This window comes from Sodiomyces alkalinus (genome assembly GCF_003711515.1).
Source record: "Sodiomyces alkalinus F11 unplaced genomic scaffold SODALscaffold_3, whole genome shotgun sequence".
NCBI lineage: Eukaryota > Fungi > Ascomycota > Sordariomycetes > Glomerellales > Plectosphaerellaceae > Sodiomyces > Sodiomyces alkalinus.
The window spans coordinates 1,456,474-1,473,416 of record NW_021167081.1 but is presented as its reverse complement, the minus strand read 5'-3'; the positions used below and the strand labels follow the sequence as shown (position 1 = coordinate 1,473,416).

The 16,943-nt window shown below is 52.8% G+C and overlaps 2 protein-coding genes across 2 annotated transcripts; one reads left to right on the top strand and one right to left on the bottom strand.

Moving 5' to 3' along the window:
* Positions 1–278: 278 nt before the first annotated feature.
* On the bottom strand, positions 279–2,277 carry SODALDRAFT_332071 (polyamine transporter 3). Its single transcript, XM_028611607.1, has 4 exons — positions 1,818–2,277; positions 1,739–1,745; positions 1,203–1,652; positions 279–1,120 (listed from the first exon to the last, which is right to left on the bottom strand). Exons 1-4 carry the CDS (start codon positions 2,156–2,158, stop codon positions 293–295), a joined length of 1,626 nt encoding a protein of 541 aa, XP_028467729.1. The 5' UTR covers positions 2,159–2,277; the 3' UTR covers positions 279–292.
* Positions 2,278–3,920: 1,643 nt separating this feature from the next.
* SODALDRAFT_141401 (hypothetical protein) lies at positions 3,921–4,797 on the top strand. Its single transcript, XM_028606791.1, has one exon. It carries the CDS (start codon positions 4,108–4,110, stop codon positions 4,681–4,683), a length of 576 nt encoding a protein of 191 aa, XP_028467728.1. The 5' UTR covers positions 3,921–4,107; the 3' UTR covers positions 4,684–4,797.
* The last annotated feature ends 12,146 nt before the right edge of the window (positions 4,798–16,943 follow it).

Below are 16,943 nucleotides of genomic sequence, written 5' to 3'. Positions count from 1 at the left end.
TCATCCCGCGTGCATCCCGCGCTACGGTACTCCCCCACGAGTGTGACACAGCAATAATATACGGGGTAATTGAAATTTGGGGGTCCCCAGAGGCGAGAATCTCCTTTCCAAGCTTACCATTGCGACCAGCAGACTCATCAGTCGAGTTGGTAACTCTAGAATTATTATTTCATGTCTCTGTTCTGTACCTCTATTGTCCACTGTCTAACGTACCTTGTTTACATGTCCCAAAGTCTATTTATACAAGTGCAATTAAAAAAAAATTGTAAGCGAAGCCCCCCCCCCCCAGTGATTATACCCTGAGCTTCGTGCGTCCCCGAATGCGCTCGCCGAACACGAAGAACAAGAGGGGAAGAGGAATCATAGCAGCGGAGATGAAGCCCAGGAGACTGTTCCCCCACCCGAGGCCGAGGTCGTTGTACATCTCCAAACCGCCAAGGGGCAGCAGCGCACCAGCGAGGGACCGGAGGACAGCCAGGGCGGCCGTGACCGAGGCGGCGTACTGCGGGAACGCGTCGAGGAGGTAGTTCTGGACGCACATCATGACGCCCATGAGGCCGCAGCTGAAAATCACCACGCCCACCATGGGCACGACCCAGTGCACGGCGTAGTGCGTGGTCCAGCCGTACAAAAAGAGTCCCAAGGGCAGCGCCACGGCGCAGGGCATGGCGAGCGCCGGCGTCAGCCTCACCTCGGGCTTGAGCTCGGCGCCCTGCGCCTGCTTGCGCTTGACGAGGAAGTCGGTGAACCCCCCGAAGAGCACCACGCCGATCATCATGCCGATGCCGGCCGGGAGGAAGGTGAGGCCGACTGTGCCCTCGTCGAAGCCGTACTGTTGTGCGTAGACGAACGAGAAGGTGGTGAGGAGAAGGTACATGATGCCGTACACGATGGCGACGTAGAGCGCCATGAGCGTGATGACGGGGGTGAAGACGAGAAGCTTGAGCGGCCGGAGGATGGCGTTCTTCCACCTTTCCGCCGGTGTCTCCTTGGAAGCGAGTGCGCTGCGGAGCTCGGTGTTGCCGGTTTCGTTGCGGAGGCGGTTGGTTTTCCTCTGAAGGAGGACGGGATGGTAGGTCTCCCGCATGAGGAAGAAGGAGGGGGGGATGAAGATGCCGGCCTATTTGATGTGGGGGGGACCATGCAAATCGTCAGTGGACTTTGGGTCTGCCATCTTTACAAGAGGGAAAACGAGAACGCACAAGAATAGCAACCAGCCAGTACACCCATTCCCAACCGGCAGCCTGGATGAGATAACCACCCGCAACGGGACCGACGCAAGGGCCGATGAGGGGGCCAAGAGCCCATACCGCCATGGCCCGTCCTCTCTTCTCGATCGGCATCATATCGGCGATGCTGCCGCTTCCGATGGTGAGGGGGACGGAGCCGGCGAGGCCCATGAGGAAGCGGAAGGCCATCATCATGTCCATGTTCCGCGAAAGGGCGGTGGCCACGGAGAAGACCACGAAAAGAACGTTGCCCCAGCGGTAGAGAGGTGCCCGGCCGTATGTCTCACTCAGAGGGGCGACGACAAGAGGACCAAATGCGAAGCCGAGAACGTACACCGAGACCACAAAGGTGGCGACTGTCGCAGAACTCTCACCAAACTCGACCATGATGCCGGGAATGCCTGGCGCGAACATCGAGGAGCCCTAGGCGGTACCAAAACCCATTAGCTTTGACGGGCTCTGGATCTCACGAGGAAGACGGTCAAAGATCGGATGAGTTCTCTGCTCACCAGTGGCCTGTATCGCAGAGGTCAGCAACCGTTTGTCCAGTCGAGGCATCATGAGTTGGACATGTCCAGTTTCACTCACGTCACAAGAGTCATGGCTGAGATGAGGCCAAGTCCGAGCCATTTACGGCTCTCTGGCCAGTTGAGAGGATTCTCCGGGTCATCGGGTCCATCCCAGGCGACGACATTCGGATCGCGGTCCACTTTGGAATCTGTAGACGCACCAGAGTCGACGTCGCCTGTTGAATTGTCGATGTTTTTCTCCAGGTCGGTCTGTGGCTGCGATTCTGTCGTGGCAGCCTCGAGGTCGCGATCGGATCTCAACATCGTGTGTTGGCCTTTGCCAGCGTCAGCGTCGGCGTCAGCGTCGGCACCACCAGCAGCAGCACCAGCAAGTTGCTGATGTTGTTCCCGGTCGGCCATGCTCTCTTGTCGGAAAGGGAAAGAGCGAGATGGTCGTCCTCGTGCCTCCTGCCGTCAAGTACTTGGCATGCTTGTCTTTTTGATGCTAGGAAGGTCTGATGTGGCGTCAAAGCCAAGAGGGCGACCATCGCCTGGGAAGAATTTCCCCCTACCAACCCCAAGGCAAAAAAAAGGGCTTCTGTCGGGGTCTTTAACTTGTCCGCGACCCCGACGGCTGGAGCCGAAAGTTTCGGCTCCGAATGTCCAAGGATATCAATTACCAAGATATTAGTCAGCTACCCAAAAAGGGAAAATGTCCACCAGATATACACGGTATGTGCAGCTTCAAGTTCGGTGTCGTTTTGTCCTTCCATCAACCCATCCGGGAACATCCGACGATTTATTTTGGGAACAATATGTCTTTAACCGAGCAATACGATTGTATAAGAGATGAAAATTGGCACTGGCACTGGCACAATATCGTCTTGATATCTGTCTGCTTCACCAGCCGCAACCATCGTGACGAGTTCGATTTACCTTTGTTGCTCCGGTTGGTGGACGGACTCCCAACTCCCTAAAATAAAGTACTAACGTGACCTGACAAACCAGACCAAAGCCGGGATGTTTTGGTTTGCCTTTCCACTGCCTGATCGTACTTGTTGCAGTCTACAGCACGGCTCGTCGTTTTTCCGGTCGTTTCTGGCGGCGCGCCTCGGCGATCCCTTGTTGTCGAGGACGGAAGAAAGGGCCTCATGCTTCCACCACCGCGGTTCTCACAAGCAGCAGGGGCTTATGAGTCGGCATGGCTTCAAATTGTCTCTTCTTCTCCAAAACGTCCATGAGGGCCAGCCCTGGACTCTGCATCAGACGTCGGGAACGGGGCCAAGAGGCTCCTGCGGGATAACGAGAATCGCGTCTGGATGGATGGCTTGTTTCAACTCTTCCGGAGTCGAGCTCTCCACCGGCATCCTCAGGCCCTTTCCTGTCTTTGGATGTTGTCAGCCCTCCATCTACCGCTAGCTCGGCCATCTGGCGGCACTGTCTCGATCAATGGTACCTCGCCTGGCTTCTCTGTATGCGAACATAATATGCTACTTCGCCTACATGGATACTTTCAGAATCCTATACCGTGGAAAATAACAGCACAAATGCCGAAAAAAAAGGCTCGCTTCAGGCCTGCCTAGGAGATCGGGGATTGCTACACGGTTGAATGCTGGACAAAAGAAGCCATGATGGGGCGAGAGTGGTGCGGTGCATCTCCATGTCACAACCGAGGCACATGGGTCAAAGGCATCCCAGACCTGATCGTGAAATTCATGCCAGCAAACCCAGCCTGCGACCTGTCTTGACTCGCTGTTGGCACGTAGAGAGGATGAGCATCTGGCGGCCCCTGAGCTCAGGCTTGGTGTCCGGTTGTCACACCGGAATACTGAGGGACATGTGTGTGGTTGGTTCCCAACTCTCAAGGGATTACTCATCTGGCAAAGGTCATCTGGCAAAGGTCATCTGCAGGAGTTGAAGCCGGAGCAGCTTGTGGAGGAAAGCGACCCCCCCCCCCCCCCCCTCGAGTGGGATCCGCATAAATCAAGTCTGGCGCCAATGTAGTTCCCCTCCGACGATCCTGCATCCCAGGAACAGAAGAAAACATGGTACCAGTATTCCGCCTTCTTTCATTGGCACCGCTCATTGGTAAACCGAATAGCGATGGGCGTGTCGCGTACTGACTGATTGTCTGTCGGCTAAAGCATCGAGAGGATAAGGAACAAGTGGTTAAATTGGGTAACACATGTGGTGCGGGCGAGAGATCGAGCGAACCATGATCGCCAGCTCGACTGCAGACGCTCCGATCGGCAAGGAACGAAACACGTAACAACTACCACCTACCCAAGTGGGAAAGGAGATGGAGATTGTTCAGAATACCATGTGCCGTTTACAGCCACTGCGGCGGAAAGGAGAGTCTAACGTTTCCCATGTGCCAACTTCCTCCTGGCAAGGAAAAAGAACCAAGCCTCAAGTTGGATCGCCATCCAGGACGAGAAACCTCCGATGGCTTGGTCGGGGGCCCCCCCCAGCCTCGCTCCGACGCGATCTGTTTCCGAGGGCGTGGGGCCGGGAGAATTCAGAACGATCAACAAAACTCACATCTCTCCCTCCTTCTCTTCATTGGGCCTTGGAAGAACAGGAGAAACAGGCCCGGAAAGTTGACAAAACCTTGTTTTGCCTGCATAATGCTCTGGTCTCCTTACCAGCCTGCCGACTTTTTCAAAGAAACCAAGAAACCCCAAAAACAAAAGTGTTCGGTATCACCGACATGGTCATGGCATGCAGAAGGGGGGGCAGCATTCGCGCGATCGATGGTTCGTTTCATTGGCCTGGGCCTTGCTTCGTTCCAACGGCCGGCAATGAAAAGCCCGGGGGCGCCCACTATTCTGACCTCATACCTACGAAAGCTCTCCTCGCCTAATTACCAAGCATGCCTCATTGTTGGGTCCGAGGTAGGATTGGCGCGGTCTTGGAGCTGCAGGCCGGGGACGCGACGTGGGTGACCTGCAGCAACTGCTGTACATAATCCAGCTACATAATTACAACGTACCTAGTGTAGAGTTGCAGTGAAGAGAGGCCGCCTCCTTGGTTTCATCTTCATCCATTCCGGGTGCTTGTCGCGCATTCAATACCTGGTTGGGTAAAGTCCTCGCCATTGCGTGCTCTGTCTGTCGAGTCTTATTCGTGGGTAGACAATTTGGGGCGCACCACCATCATGGCCAATAACGGCAGATAAGCTTAACGGATAGGGCTTGGCTCTGTTAAAACTTGGCGACCGGTGAGCTGAAAACGGCTCCATGTGGCGTTTTGTTTTTCTTTTTCTCCTGGACCGGGCGGAACCTTAACCTTACTGTACGATAGATAATGCAAGGTACAAAACGTATTCTGCATAGTCTTGCCCGATGGGTTGTGGTCACCCTCTCAGGATGCGCTGCGCTTCATTGAGATAGATGTTAGGAGTCTCGAGACAACAATGATTGAATGGCAACAGGTGAGGGAATGTGATATCCCGCCGAGACCTGGGACTGGAGGCTCCAGGCGTTGTCGGAGCCGTCAAAGCCGGATCTTTCATTTCGTAATAAGGGAACGCCCAACGTCTGCTTCTATCGTTACACCGTGTCATCTCCAGTGAATGCCCTATTAGGGAATGGCGTGTGTGTGGCTGTCTTCCTTTGTCGCGTGTTCCGCGCGAACCTGAGAGGCGGAGCCGTTTGATAGGGTCGCCGAGCCCAAGATTAAACTCATCAATTGAAGTCCCCGAAGTCTCCCGCGATGCCGCTGAGTCTTCACTCTGAACGAAGCGTCGGTTTGCTTCTTCAGATTACAATCGACGATCGTTTGCCTGGTTCATCACTTCAGCGGGGAAATATGTAGAAACCCACGCGAACGACCCAGGCGTGACGAAGTGCAGTGCAAGGTTTCTTCGGCAATGAGCAGAAATTAAAAGGTTTTGTTTCTTCGGTCAACGATATTAAACCAGGGATGAGCCGAAATAAAGGGTCCCAAAACGGGAGATAGCCAAGCTCCCACGAGACAATCGTAGACTACCCCCACCCCCGGCGCATCCTTCAGCCGTTCAGCAGGAGGAACTCGGTTTGTTCGTTGCTGGCCAATTGGATATCAGGTACGAATTGCGAATTGCCTGCGTATCTGAGCACGGATATAAAGAAGGCAACTCCGTTCTGCGAATCCGAATAAAGGCCAAAAGCGAGGGGCCCCGTACCTCTCGCCGATGGCGAGAATCCAAGGAGCGTAGCGGCTACGGATGGATAGGCGACTAGTACACAGGTTCAACAGGTTCACAGGGCTGGATCTGCCCCATGCAATTGCATGTCGTCAGCCATCTCCGCAAAGGCTCGTTATGCAACACGAGAATCTCAATAGCCCCGACGGCGGAGAGGAGGAGCCAGGAGGATATCCGCCGGGAGGCCAGGGGGGCGGGAAGCAAATGCGGCGATGGACAATGCAGGTCGCCATGTTCCCGGGAACACGCATTTCTTCGAAGAGCCGGGGCGACAAGAGAGCCCACAGTCCACCAATACGAAGTCCGAAGTAATCTGCGTCGGCGTTGCGCCATGGCCTTTTGCCTCGTGACCATGGATCCTTGCAAGTTTCTGAAGAGCCTTTGTGGGATCCATCGCAGGAGACAATTTGTTGCATGTGGTCATTCTTCGTCTTCTTCGTCTTCTTCGTGGTAAGCCCAGACGAACACTACAGCGGGACGTCATTGTGCTTGGTGCTGTTCAGCGAGTGGCTTGAGTTAACCGTGCACTAATAATGGCATCGCTGCAAGGGCCATGTGTTCATGAGGTCGCGCCGTGTACGGAGTACATTTGTCGCAGAACTCAGAAGCCTCTTCGACGAACTGGACTTCATGTCCCAGATTGGCTGAAGAGCTTTGCTCGGCTTCGGCTGGCTTATCTTAACTGGGCGAAAGGGGAGTAGATCGGCAGGGTTAATGTTAGCTGATGCGCACGATGGGATTGATTGGGGGCGGGCTATTTTGTTTGTTGGCGTTTCGCGTCTATCAGCTCAGTCAGACACACGGCTGATGAGCTCCCCGATTGGACGGGAAGTTAGGGTCTCTTGCGAGTTCTTCGTACACTGTAGATCTCGACCCGAAGCCAACCTTCGAGTGGTCCAGCCAGCCCCTGAAGCCGCTTGATTGCAGCACACACTCGCTATAATTATGCGTACCCGGTCGCTGCACCCAGTAATTAAGGGGCCAGCTGGCAGTGGACTGACTGTCCGATACGGCGATACCCTGGCCTTACGAAGGACATTCGCGCAATGAGTTCCAGCCGCTAAGCTAACGTGGGCCTATGAGAGCGCATCGTTTGTTTCCCGCCCCCAACGCTGCGTGGACGGGCTACAGTCGAATGAAGAATGCTATCGACCTGATGGTATGTATCTCAGGGGCCCTGTGTTGGAGGTAATTATCCGTGCTCGTTTCGTGATAAGTCGGACGTTTCGACGCATGCGAAAAGAAGTCGCCAAATCGACGATACTCGACACAGTTGGTCGCTTTATTGTCATTACACAGCGGGGGTTGGGGCTATTTATGGCAATACGGCTGCCCACCATGCAGCCATGTCAAACCCGAGTTGAATTGCGAGTTCCTCTCTATTCATGTGGTTCGATGCCGAATGCAACGATATATGTTCATTCTGCCACAAACCGAAGTTCACGCTGCAAAAGCTCGGACATGCGTCGAATATGTTGGATTCGCATTTCGCTCTGGGAGATTATTAGTTCCTTACAATATCGATCCTTTGTGTCGCTGCTTTCATTGCGAGGTCAATGCACATGCAGCCATGAAATAAGTAGAAGCTAACCCAGAATGAAACGGCAGACGGGCCGTGGAAACGAGTTTGTCCTTAGAAAAGGAGCCAACAGCGAACGACTGAGCGAAGAGACACGATTGGTATCCATAGAAACGCTCACTTTCGAGTACTGTTAATGGTGAGTTGGTAGTGTCAGGAAAGGACCTGCGCATCGATTCTAAAGCACAGAAGCCATCTCGTGCGATCTACCTTTTCCCGCTTCGCTTGTGGTGCCTTTGTGTCGCGAAGAAACTGTATTGAATGATGAGTAATCCTATGTGGCTAGTATGGCTACGTAACTTGTCCCGTGGTGGGTCTATTATCCTCGACATTTGACGGTCAAAGGAGGTGAACAGACGGTGTCTGGAAATACGACGACGGAATTTCCCTGTGTAGGAAGTAATAATGTGAGAAATGAGCACCGCACAAAATGCAACAATATTCATACTGATAATGCTTATGTTATGCAGTAGTGGATCGCCGCACCACTGCATGTGAACGCGTAGGGATTTGTGGACGCGGAAAATGGCAGATCCACATGTTACCGTTGCGCATCGCGCTCCGCGGCTGTGGCTGAGACGCGATATTGCTAGGCACCTGCCATCACTTGTCGAGTGGGTAACCCCACTTCTGGAAAACTTCGGGACGGTAGTGTCCGCGGGGGAGCAAGGGACCCTTGCTTTCCGCCACGCCGTGGCCATTCGGTGACACGTGCACTAAGACCATTTCAGTACACGTAGGTACCACACCCTCGGCGTGGTGTCGCGGCTCGTCCCACTACGATCCACTATTTTCACGACCTTACCGCCGTTGCATTACACGTGTAGTGTGCTAACAACAGCAACATTGTTCATCGTACTTCAAGACCACGAAATGGTAGAAAAAAAAGTAGAAACCCCGACGAGAGTGGATTCTCAAGGGCGGATGAATACATATGCGTGGGGTTGCGCATTTTACTGAGTACTTTTTTGCTTTATTTCGAGGCCAAAGTTCTTGAGTCGGGCGTGAGTGCACAACTCTAGCGGTCAGTGCGTGCATGTTCGGACTGGATAACTTTGAATCCGAACTACCGATCTGGAATCGAATTGGACCGCGCTTTGGGTCGGAGATTGACACATAATCTGAAGCCATTAATTACACTCTGAGACGCAGCGTCCTGAACAGCGACAATCCGATGCGGGATCGCCGGCCTCGTTCGAAGCCAATTCGTACTCCCGGAAGAACCCACGGCACCGTCCCACCGACCGACGCCGGCCCGCTATGTGGGTCCGTCCCCGACCCAAGTCCAGATTTGACGATGAGGCTCTTTTCCTGGCCGAGTTACGCTGTATGTTTTGTGGTCGCCTGGCGCGGTCAAGTCTGCCCCGGTCTTCTTCACGCCGCTGGCGTCTCGATGCACTAACGTAAGTGAAGTCGTTAGGGGATTTAATACTTCGTACGCATGTACGGCTGCAGCACGCAGCTAATTATCATGGATCCGACTCGCTTCTGAGATTCCAATGCATAGCCCGCAACCCCGCCTAGTGTCACGTCCTTGACGATTTTTTTTTCTTTCACCGCCCACCTCTTCCCCTCTCTTCCCGTGCCGGAGGCGGCGGCGACGGGGCGGAAGGGCAGGCGGCGACGGCGACGCCCCAAAGGGATTCTTTTCCCCCTTCTTCAGAGCGTCGTGTTCCGTGTCGCGCCTTAGTACGTGACGCGTAAATTGGATGTCAAGGGCGTGGTCATTATGTAGTCTCCTTAGCATAAGGCCGCATGCAGTTGCATCTTCTTGTCGCCGACGAGAACCAGAACCACTTAAAGCTGCACTGGCTCCGTGGAGATCCAGGAGGGGAGGTTGGTGACGCAGCCGGGTGGAATGGCTATGAAAATTTGCAAGACCAAATGGGTCTGGTTCCATTTGTGACCTGAAAACTCCATTTGAAGCGGGGGACGAAAACCTCACGGCTCAAGCGCTGGACCCATCTTGTGCCGGTAGGAAGGGGCAACGAAACGGCGTGGGGTTCCCGACTAGGGAAAGAGCGAAACGGATAGCACTGAAGACGGGGTCGTTATCTGGCCGAGTTCTGAGTAAAATGTGTCCTCAGATATTTGCACCCTCGTGACCGGTTGTCGTCACGACGGGCGATGAGGTTGGAACCCCCTATCCGTATCCGTTGTACGGAGCACGGAGTACGAATTGGAGGCTCTAGGCTTTTTAATCAGCCAAAGTCGGGATATCGGTTCGGCTCCGTCGGTCTTGGGGCTAAGGAAATGGTCGCAGATTACGTCAGGTACCGTACCGCACAATATGTACGGTGGTGTGTGCCTACAACCTCGCACGCAGGATTAACTACCACGCGAGACAAAGGCGTTACGGGGCCTCCCAGCCCACCCCATCTCGCCGACTTTGATCCGTAGACTCGTTTAGGGTGTTCAACTTGTGCACTTCTGTCGAAGTAATAATGTTCGGTCAACAACCTGAATATGACAGATAAATCCAATTGACAACATATAAAACCACCTTGCGCAAACTTGTCGGGAGCTAGGCTGGTGACCACATGCTTTCCTTGTTTGCGTTGCCATGTCCGATCACTTGGCAGGCAATGCATTGAATTCTACAGGGTACGGATACCGAAGTACGAATTGACATTCACGATGATAACCTGGAAGGTACATAAGGCACCTTTCTTACCCCAAAGATAGGGGACCCACAGCGGAGGCACACGCGAGAAAGACGCGACATGATCTCGTTAGGCGCGGCGATCCAAGTTTGGATCTCAAGACCCCGACCAGGCGTTTTTTTATTTTATTTTAATTTTACAATCAATTTACCGATTGGGTCCCGCAGTAGGAGAAACAACTGATGGAAAGTGAGGGGCGACGGGACGCCATGAATGGCGGTGTTATTTGTAATTGGCCTCCTCTTCTATCTTGGACAATTCTCACTCGCCCAACCTCCCCCGCCCGGGAAAAGCTAGTCAGGAGGATCGGGTTGCCTCGTAAGAACACGAAGAGAACTGACATCTTCGAAACCTCGTGCTGCAGTAGCCCCGGTTGAAAGCCTGGCGGAGGATATGGCCAACGGAAGGTGCAGGGGTACTTTCCTGCCGCAAAACTCTGGGCCATCCACCCACAGTGCGTCCTCGTCAACGTCAAGTACCACCTAATTACTCTATGCCAAGCATAAGGTAAGCATCTGGACAGTGTCCGTTTGCGGACCTGGATCATTCTCGAGGGAAAAATAAGGTATATATCAGCAGGGAGGAGTTATCAAAAAAAAAAAAAAAAAAAAAAAAAACCCCTACGGTCCTGTTATATGCACTGACAATGCGTACCGGCGACGAATAACTTGCTCGTCAGATGCGGCGACATGTTGTCTTTCGTATCACCGAGACCAAGAGCCCCTTGATGGCTCAATGAGCGAGGTCTCTACTTGCTTCCGGGAGACTAAAGATGCCCGGGGAGAAGATGCAGGTTGCCCAACAAATAGCTTAGTATCACCAAGATCGCTCGCGATAATCCACACCCAACGTATCTGCGATGGTAACTGGTCCTATCGCCCCGTGTCTCAAGGGCCTTATAGCTTGGGGCATGTACGGAAGTATTAGTATCGGTCATGAAACAGTGAGCATCAGCTAGAGCTTTCTAAAACGAAGTCTGATAATAGCTTTTTGTGAATATGTGAGGGATGTATATACTTCGTATGTACCGACAGAAAGGCGGAGGTGTTATCCCGTCTTAGCGAGCAAATGGCAATATTTCAATTAGCGACGCGGGAAGCAAGTTGCCGTATCAATCGGTACCTTGTCTTGGCGGCGTTGACGGTTGATTAAGGTAGCTACAAGTCATCCTAGGCTGTAAGTCCAGAGTACCTAAAGCAAGCTACCTGGCAATGGGAGTTGAAGATGGCAAAATGTTGTTAAAACGGCAATGATCCGACGTCTTGAGCCAGCATGGGGAGAGTTTCATTGGACACCGTTGTCACAAGATGGACGGGAGTACGAAGTACTGCTAGACTCCCTACATGATATGTCCCTACTTGAATCGAGCTTTTCGCTCTGTTGCTTTTGCTTAGCGGAAGATGGAAACAATGAGACAAACTGTCCGAGAATCGAACTTCGGCTTACGCATTTAATGATGGTGCGCTATTTCTTCCGCTTCCCCCGGTTCTTCCGAGCCTTTAGGGGCCCGTATTATGTCTGGAACTTGCATGGTGAGCGCAGCTGTCCGGACCGCCCAATTGGCACGAGCCAGTCATGATCAGACCTAATTTGGAACTTGAAGCAGGACAACAGGCCATTGTGTGACAACGTCTGGCATTGTGGACGCTGAGAATTGCGCGCGGCAGACTTTCGTGCCCAAGGGATAAGGCTGGAAATCGATATCAGGGGTCGGGGCTTGCGGAGCTTGGGGGTCATATTTGCCAGGGTTGGAATCAATTGGGACCCAGCCACACGCCATGAGAGACGTTCCACTGCGTAGCCGAGATAGTGCAGTCGAATTAGGGCGGGAGGGAAACCAATCAAGACATCAAGGAAGGAAAAATAGAGAGGCTCAGGTTGAGGGACGAGAGGGAGGAACTGATTGATCTTTTCGTCGGCGGCATTCTCACGGATTTTGATAATCTGATGCATCGATCTCGGGATGCTGTGCGTACGAAGTACTGTTTTAAGCCTAGACGTGGACCAGCTCCCACCCCACGAGTGGTGTGACCAGGGTGCGGACGGGTTGCCCCTCGACCTCTCGCTCGTCCGAAGGCGAATCCGTCGTACGGTCCGTCGACGGAGGTAGAGTGGGATGTACCGTACCTTATTCAACAGAGCAGGTTGAGAAATCCAACCAAGCCGAGCCAAGCAAGAAAGCGAGCGTCCATACAAGCGACGGTACAGAGCTAAGCCTCGGTACGGTTCATGAGCGTGGTCCCCGTGGCTCAGATGCGGGTACGAATATCTGACGCCGATTTCGAACAGGATGAGCGAAGCTCCTTCGCCGCAGCGAAATCGGGACACCGAGTATAATAAGAGTATGGATTGACAGGCGTCCCCCGGGAGGGTCAGGGGCGGCCAAGGAGGTAAATATGTATTGGCCTGACCCGATGACACGCATGATTAATTGATTTCTGGCGACGCCGCGAAGAAGCGCGTACGAGCGCGATGATTGGCAGGCAATCCCGGTGCACGGGGCGTCAATGGATGCAGTCCTAGCAAGAAAAGAAGAGGAGAAGAAAAAAAAAAGGCGACATGGTATGTATGGGGGGAGCCGCTAAATAGCTCGCCAACCGAATATCTCGTTTCTTCCCGAATGTCCGAACCCCTCCTTCTCCACGATCATGGATTCATATTCGTACGAAAGTACGTGATCGAGCATACTCAGGAGGCTGGCCGGATACTGTTGGAGCTGTGAGAGCGGAGAGGCAAAGTCAGCCATCATTGGACTAGACCAGCTTGCACAAGTCGCGTTATGATGAGATGCATGGCCGATCCATTCGTGACGCATCTTCCTGCTGCGAGTATCGCCGTTCTGGAAGGCAGCTCCGACATGGGCTAACCGGACCTTTCTGGGCTGGACAGGGGTTCCCCGAGAGGGTAAGAGAGGCTGAGGTGCAGCAGCGTGTCACGTTCGCGTCAAGATCGATCACAAATGAGTGGAGATGTGAGATATGTACAGTGAGTGGTCCATGAAACCCTCGCATTAATGCTTACCTTAAGGTATGAAGTACAGAAATACTTCGTGCATCAGGTAGGTCACGTATAAATTCTTCGTACCTTCTAGATTGCATTGTACTGCCAAGACCTTATCCCATTTGACGATCGCAAGTTAAGGTACCAACGGTCATCAGCCACCACTACCGCTGACAAGCCGGGAAGGGTGTGGCTTAGGCTCTGATGCTCCCTGTACACCTTCTGAGCTACCTGCTAAGGTAATAAATAATGCAACTGAAAAATGGCGGGCTGACCGCTACCTTAGAAACCTCTCGTCTATCTCTACCTAGGTATGGTGGTTCTACATATCTGCACAAGGCGGTCTCGAAGACAAGGCCGTCATTGTCCAAGGCATTGCATGTCCAGCACCATGCAACACGGCATGATACCTAAACAAACAACAAATAACAATGCCATTTTCCGTCCTATGTTATTACCTTATTTTAACCGCGACGCATCTGAAGGTCGCGATCATCTGCCATCAATATTTAAAGAGCCTCATCTTACCTAGAACAGGGCGATGGGACCTGGGCAAAGGAGTTCTGCGATTACCTTAGACTTCGTCCACCAGTGACAAACAGTCGCATCAGCCACATTTTCACTTCGATGTATCCGTACCAACTGATCCTTTCCAAGGTCCATTTCCGGGGCTGATCCGTTTCATTCGCACCAAGTATCCATACTTCCTTGTTGAATCCCGATTTCTCCTCCCGCCTCCGCTCGTTGTCTGGCCGTAGCTGCCACGATATTTAACTCTGCCCCATTCTTACCCCTCTGTCGGAGGAGTCGGGAGACGAGCGAAAAACGAGAGGGGAACAATTGAAGAAAATTCTCTCGTGAGAAGCCCCATCCCTCGCCCATTCCACTCTCTTAGGACGGCGGAAGAACGAGAGGACGAAAAAGAAAAGAGGACTTTCGCGAAAGCCCACCTTGCTTCCAAATTGGTGTCAGAAACGACCGCGTCGAATGCTTGCCTCCAATTCGCCAGCCGACTTGCTCAGCTATCCTGGCTCTCAGCAGCAGTGAATCCCTGCCCACCAGGACCATTGTAGCCACCCCCTGCCCGCCTGGACCAAAGAGAACGGAGCTCTCCAGCCAAGAGTTACTTGCTGCTAGTCGACCCTGGTGCGTTACCAGCAGACGGACCAGTGTACAACGTACCCATCCACGTACATGTACAGAGAACGAATAATTACGAGCCGTACACTACCTTAATTACGCTCTGCCCAGTCGAAGCCCGTTTACCGTCTGCTACTCCTTTTCAGGCAGCACCGAACGGTACATCGGATTACAGTACGAGAAAGCCTTCAAACAGAAGCCAGCTTGAGTATTCCCCCTTTTCGGCTTGCCTCTCCCTTCCTCACCCATCCTCGCTTTGGACATTCGTCTTTCGGAGCGTAATTAACCAACCATTGAGGGGGGAGCAGCTAGCCCATAGTGGAAGCCAATCCGTCTGACAAACCACGCCGTCTCCTGACCCTGTAACGTCGTCTGGTCTATGACGGTAACTTTCCCTTGGCCTGCTGCATTACAACTACAGTAACAAGTGTGTGGCCTTGCACAAAATCGATATCCACGACTTTCGTAGAGGGCAAATACGCCAGGGCAGGCCAGGTACCTCCAATTCCAACAGATTTGTATTGGTTACGAAGTACCTCACGGGCCCAGCCACTCCACCAACACGCAGTCATCACACACTGAGGAGGAGCTTTGCAGGTTTGGCCTGCAAGGATAAAGTGGGAAGTCTCGTCCTCCTCGTCCACGGCTACACAAAGAAAAACCCACGCCCCCCGGCCCCTGACCCCGGCCTGGGGGAATATACAACGGTACCTTAGGCAGGTACTGTACGAAGTACGTACTTTCGTACTTCGTACCTCCCGTCTCGTACCCACAGAGTACCTTGCCCACCTATCCCAGCCCATCCAAGGGCTATCGGTGCACCATCCTGTCTTAAAACCGTCCGTTAAAACAACTCTGTTCCAATCCTTCTTTCTAGTCTCCATCTCTCTCTTACCCTTTAACCTCCTCCTCCCTCCTCCTCCCCTTCTTTCCCCCTTCTCCTATCTCCCTCGTCCATTCATCCTCTCTCCAAAGCCTGTCTTTCCCGTCTCTAATACTCATCGGGTGGCAGTCAATCATCAATTCGTTGTTTTAGCTGCGGAGAGAGAGAATTGGGAATTACGGAAAGGGGAGAAACGAAATTCCCCTCATTCTCAGGGCTTGTCCCTTCACCAGAAACCCCCCCTCGGCCTCGTTCCTTCCTTGAACAGGACCATCTTTCTCTCCCTCCGATATAAAGGATAACGACATCCTCTCTCCAACTGGATAAAGAAGAAACAGAGAAAAGAATTCAGAATTGATTTTCTGGATTACGTTCCTGTTGTATCTTCGCTTCCACCAACCCAACCCCTTTCTTCCTCACCCTCCCTGCCCCCCTTGAGAATTCCTCGGCTCGACCATCGGGAACTTGATTCGACCACGTCCGGTCCGAACCACCACAGCGGCTCTCCGATTCTCCCTTCCGTTCCGACTGCTTTCGACTCCGGCCTCGCCTCTTCACTTGACCCGCGTTCCGCCTCGATCCCTTCTTTTCTTCGAGGTCGTTTGGAAGTGCAATCTACCCCACGTCGCCAAGTCGTATCTCCTGTCAGCGGAATTGAGGGACATCCTAGAACTTCCACCTAGCGCAACTCGGCATCTTTCAGGATAGCTGAAGTGGACTGGACATACAAGGCAGTTTTGCCATTTCTCTCGTTTGGGCTTGTTCAACCTTAAAAGGAACATCCTACATGATCCACTCTGTGTGCCAGCCTTAGGTCTTCTCCTCCCCTTAGCTGGGTGTTGAATGTGAAGGTATGTTGTGTCCTGGTATCCTTCAACCACCACCCTTAGGGAGATGATCGTTTGTCGGTTCTAAATTATGTCTCCTGCGATCTTCTAGTTCTGTGTGGCCGATTCTCTAAATCCACCACATTTCTCCACATTCACATTCGACTTATTGCCCGAGGATTATTCGTGGGACACGTTAACTCGTAGCTCCTACAAAGCCTCAGGAATTATCTCATTTCCTCTGTCTTGTTGATTTTTTTTTTTCACTTTCACCGTGGCGGTAAGCTCTTATCCTCCCCTCCAACCTCCCGTCTTTCCTCGATCCACCGGATCTTCAGCCTGGGGGCTACAGAAGACATGCCAGACGACCTGGCCCATCTCTTTGCATACCTTTACTCTCCCCACTCCCCATGCTAGGCCACTTTCCATGGCTGGCATTTGACAGTCGCAGTGGCGTCCCTTGGGTCAAGGCCTAACCAGGTGTCTCGCCTGCGAATTCGTGTGTGCCTGAAGGAATCTGGAGACTAATTTTGAAGTCTCTCTAGAACCCTTGGGACGACCACGTTTTTAAACGGCCAGTTTCCCGGCCGCTTTTGTCATTTTTCATCGACGGCTCGGTATTGCCTCAGGGTCCTTCCAGCCTCAGCCACTCTTTTCCCAACTCTCATTCACCACGCTCTTTCTAATCCTAATAATCTAATCCTGTCCGGTTTGGATAATTGATATCGACGCTCCTTAACATACCTCCACCGGACTACTACACTCTCTCAAACCAACCCTCCGACCTCAACTGCTTCCTGGAGAACTTGATAAGATCACTCTTTCACCTAATCTCAAACACACTCTCGCCCTCGCCAGCAACACTTGTGCCAGTTGTTGCGTCGACTTTCCATCTCGACAAGTCATTCAAGCCATTACCTGCCCAGC

Bases quoted from the DNA above. Each gene is read 5' to 3' on its own strand.
- SODALDRAFT_141401 (XM_028606791.1), top strand. From the start codon at position 4,108: ATGTGCCAACTTCCTCCTGGCAAGGAAAAAGAACCAAGCCTCAAGTTG.
- SODALDRAFT_332071 (XM_028611607.1), bottom strand. From the start codon at position 2,158: ATGGCCGACCGGGAACAACATCAGCAACTTGCTGGTGCTGCTGCTGGT. The intron at 1,121-1,202 runs GTGCGTTCTCGT...CACATCAAATAG, and splicing joins ACTGGCTGGTTGCTATTCTT to GCCGGCATCTTCATCCCCCC.